Raw genomic sequence first — 3,799 nt, 5'->3', positions numbered from 1 at the left:
GTCTCTACTAAAAATATTAAAAAATTAGCCAGGCATGGTGGCGGGCGCCTGTAATCCCAGCTACTTGGGAGGCTGAGGCAGGAGAATCACTTGAACCCAGGAGGCGGAGGTTGCAGTGAGCCTAGATTGCGCCATTGTACTCCAGCCTGGGTGAAAAGAGCGAAACTCTGTCTGGAAAAACAAAAACAACAACAACAACAAAAAAAACTTGCAGTGTCTTGCAGTCATTTGTGGACATGCATAGAATGGCAAAAAATCTGAGTCACCCACGTGCACATTCCCAGCTGAGGCTGAACAAGGCAACATTCCCTTATTTCAGTTCTCATACTGTAAAAAAGTGTCCTTTTCACAGTATTTTCTCAAATTTTTGTGCTTTTGATTGGTGATTTCATGTTTTAAATGGCCTCCAAGCAGCAGCACTGAAGTGCTGTCTATTGTATCTAAGCACAAGAATGCTGTGATGTGCCTTCCAAAGAAAATATGTGTAAGATATGCTTTATCCAGGCATGAGTTTTAGTGCTCTTGGCCGTGAGTTCAATGATAATGAATCAATAACAGCTATGAAAAAAGGTGGCTTTAAACAGAAACACACATAAAACAAGGTTACGTACTGGTTATATCAGTTATCAACTGACAAAAATGCTGTGAATAGAGGCTCACAAGAACCTAACCCTGTATTTGCCGTAAGGGCAATGCCTCAGTATTCACTAAGTCAGTATTCATGATGAGTTTATAGAACGTAACTACTACGAATGATGAGAATCAACTGCACAAACAAAAGCACATATATTAAACATAGTAGAGCAGTCAGCCAGTGAAAGTAGAGAATGGAGAGATGGACAAAAGGGAAAAAATAAATACATTAAATAAGAAGAGACTTGCACACACCAATTTTAAGGTGCTATGAACAAAGCAGTATGGTAATTCATACTGATAATTCTGAATCTGAGGCCCAAACTAAATAAAAAGTAAAAACAGAGTAACATTCTAGTAAGAGAAGTAATTCAGCAAATGAATGGCCTACCACAGAGATGTGCTTGCAGAGTTCTAAATATAAACAATAAACATAAAACATAAACTAAGAAGATGGGGCTAAGGAATCAGAGAAATGTCTTAAGTTAAAAAAGATTAATATACCTGAGGTACGCTGTGTTTTCCATACTTCCAAAACTTATTCTGTGATAAAAGAGACTTAAATTTCTCCTCCAGAGAATCAAGTTCATTATCAGGTAAAAGGCAAAGCAATTTCTTTAATGCCAATAAGGAACAAGTTACAACCCGGTAGAATTTAGCTTCTCTTTCTTCCTCTGGAACAGTTCTTGATATAAAACAAAATAAATATATTAAAAAATTTAGAATAAGCCAAACTATATATCTGGTAGTTCCATTTTAAAACATTTTATCATTAAGTATGTACCAAAGTTGCTTTATTTCTATCTTCTATTTTCCCTGTGCTAATGACCCTCAAAATGTAAACATACAAAGAAATTTAATCACATACTTTACTACTAACACAAAGTGAAAGTAGATGAAAAGCCAAGGCTTGCGATAAGTGAGAAAGTATACTGTTCTTAGTAGCATGTACAAAGGTGATCCCAGGGAATGGATATCAAGCCATCTAAGACTATTTTCCCTCAAGGACTCTTAAAACCTTAATTAGAATATAAAAGTAAACAAAATACTTTACTACTCTTTCAACAGAACTATTTATATTCTTCAACTATGTTCAACCAGACCTTAAACTACTTCCTCTTACAACTGTCAAAAAGTAAATGCAGGAAACATATACAAATATCTCTTTCTAATACAACCAAATGTGTAGCTCCCAGATAATTCAAGTTAAATAGCAGGACAGCTTGCAAGTAAAAGCACTTAATACAGCATCTCACATATAGCATTATATTATTTTCATCTCTACATATATTATTCCTTCTTTTTAAAAATGTCACATTGGGCCGGGTCCAGTGGCTCATGCTTGTAATCCCAACACTTTGGGAGGCCAAGGCAGGCGGATCACTTGAGGTCACAAGTACGAGACTAGCCTGACCAACATGGTAAAACCCCGACTCTATGAAAAATATAAAAAAATTAGCCAGGTGCAGTGGTGCATGCCTGTAATCCCAGCTACTCGGGAGACTGAGGCATGAGAATCACTTGAACCCAGAAGATGGAGGTTGCAGTGAGCTGAGATTGAATCACTGCAATGCAGCCTGGGCGACAGGGTGAGACTCTGTCTCAAAAAAAAAGTCACAATGAAATCATCTGATTACTTATGAGTAAAATAAATCCTCAACATGAGTTACAATGAAATAATACAACTTACTGCGGGTCACTGAGTGTATCAGGTGTTTCTTTTATAAGATGATCCTGCAGCACCTACAAAGGGAGTAAAATACCAAAGCCTTTGGTTTTATTGAATTGTCAATGGTGAACAGACAGAGCCTAGTTAAATAAAATCCATTTTAAAAATCCCCATAAACCTCATCTTACCTAAGAGAAGAATCAAATAGCAAAACTGAAAGGTATGAATTTTACCAATTTTTCTTTCCTTATCAATTCCCAAGGTTACCTGCTGTTGGAATAAAAAGGATAGATACTTCTTCCCCACGCAACTATAAATACTCCTGACCACTTGTTCCTCCAATTATCTTGCACACAGCAATGAAGTGAATGTGAATCTGGGAGAGAAATTAGGCTCTGCTTTCCTCTCCCCTCTTTCTGTAAGCCTGCTTGCCCACAAAGAACGCCATACATTGTGCTCTGCTCCATCACAGAGGAAGGTATGAGGTTTTCAAATGTGGAGAAGTCTGTTTCCTCCTGGGATGTAACGCAAGGGAGTCCACTGTTCCAGGAACTGCTTTATCAGCATAAATAAGTGCAGTAACAATAACTAACACTTATTGAGCTTTTGCATGTGCCAGGTATAGCTTTGAGCACATTTCAGGCATTAACTAAATTAATCCTCTTAACTCCATGAAGTACAAGTTAATTCCTGCTTTATAGATTACAAAATGAAGGCACAGAAACTTGCCCAAGGTCACACACCTAGTTGCTAGCTGATGGCAGAGTGGGACTAGAACTAACGGTGTGACCCAGAGCCCATGTCTTACAGACAGTATGATATACTATCTATAATGCTGACATTTTTATTTTCATTTAATAAAATGAAAATAAACTCCTCTCTAATACATGGGTTTGGAACTTGAGACAGTTCAACGCCAATAGCCATAATGAACTGTGACATAGCCAACTAAAGAGAAACTAAAATGCAAGAAATAACCCATATGTTCAATAATCAATTATCCATCCATGACAAAGCCAAGAACAAATTTATTTTTTAAAGCCCATGAAGAGCCAAATTAGTTGTCTCAAAATTCATTTCCTAAAGCTCTTAGTGTCCAAACTCATGACACTTCACTCTTGTAACATTTATGACTTGGCATTTTAAATCAACCAATGATTCTTAAGTTACAGATGGGTTAGAGAACTCCATTTGAGCCTATGATTAAAGCTACAAACCATCTCCCTAGAAAAATACACTTGGTACACCTGAGAAATGAAGAATGGAAGAACCTAAATGGGGTACTAGAATTAAGTAATGTGTCGGGAGGCTGGAAGTGGTGGTTCACGTCTGTAATCCCAGCACTTTGGGAGGCCGAGGCGGGTGGATCACGAGGTCAGGAGTTCGAGACCAGCCTGGCCAACGTAGTGAAACCCCGTCTCTACTAAAAACACAAAAATCAGTCGGGCGTGGTGGTGGGCGCCTGTAATCCCAGCTACTCAGGAGGCTAAGGCAGGG

At 38.1% G+C, this 3,799-nt stretch overlaps 1 protein-coding gene across 1 annotated transcript in view; it reads right to left on the bottom strand.

The window, feature by feature from the left end:
- The window catches only part of LTN1 (listerin E3 ubiquitin protein ligase 1), a gene marked incomplete at its 3' end in the record, with an annotated part of 40,020 nt that overhangs the window by 26,766 nt on the left and 9,455 nt on the right, over positions 1 to 3,799 (bottom strand). The window contains 2 exon segments of the mRNA XM_011999811.1: positions 1,138 to 1,318; positions 2,324 to 2,376. Of these exon segments, the coding sequence (XP_011855201.1) occupies positions 1,138 to 1,318; positions 2,324 to 2,376 (234 nt within the window).

The sequence above is a fragment of the Mandrillus leucophaeus genome, unplaced genomic scaffold (genome assembly GCF_000951045.1).
Source record: "Mandrillus leucophaeus isolate KB7577 unplaced genomic scaffold, Mleu.le_1.0 Scaffold600, whole genome shotgun sequence".
Lineage (NCBI taxonomy): Eukaryota > Metazoa > Chordata > Mammalia > Primates > Cercopithecidae > Mandrillus > Mandrillus leucophaeus.
This window is presented reverse-complemented; position numbering and strand designations above follow the sequence as displayed.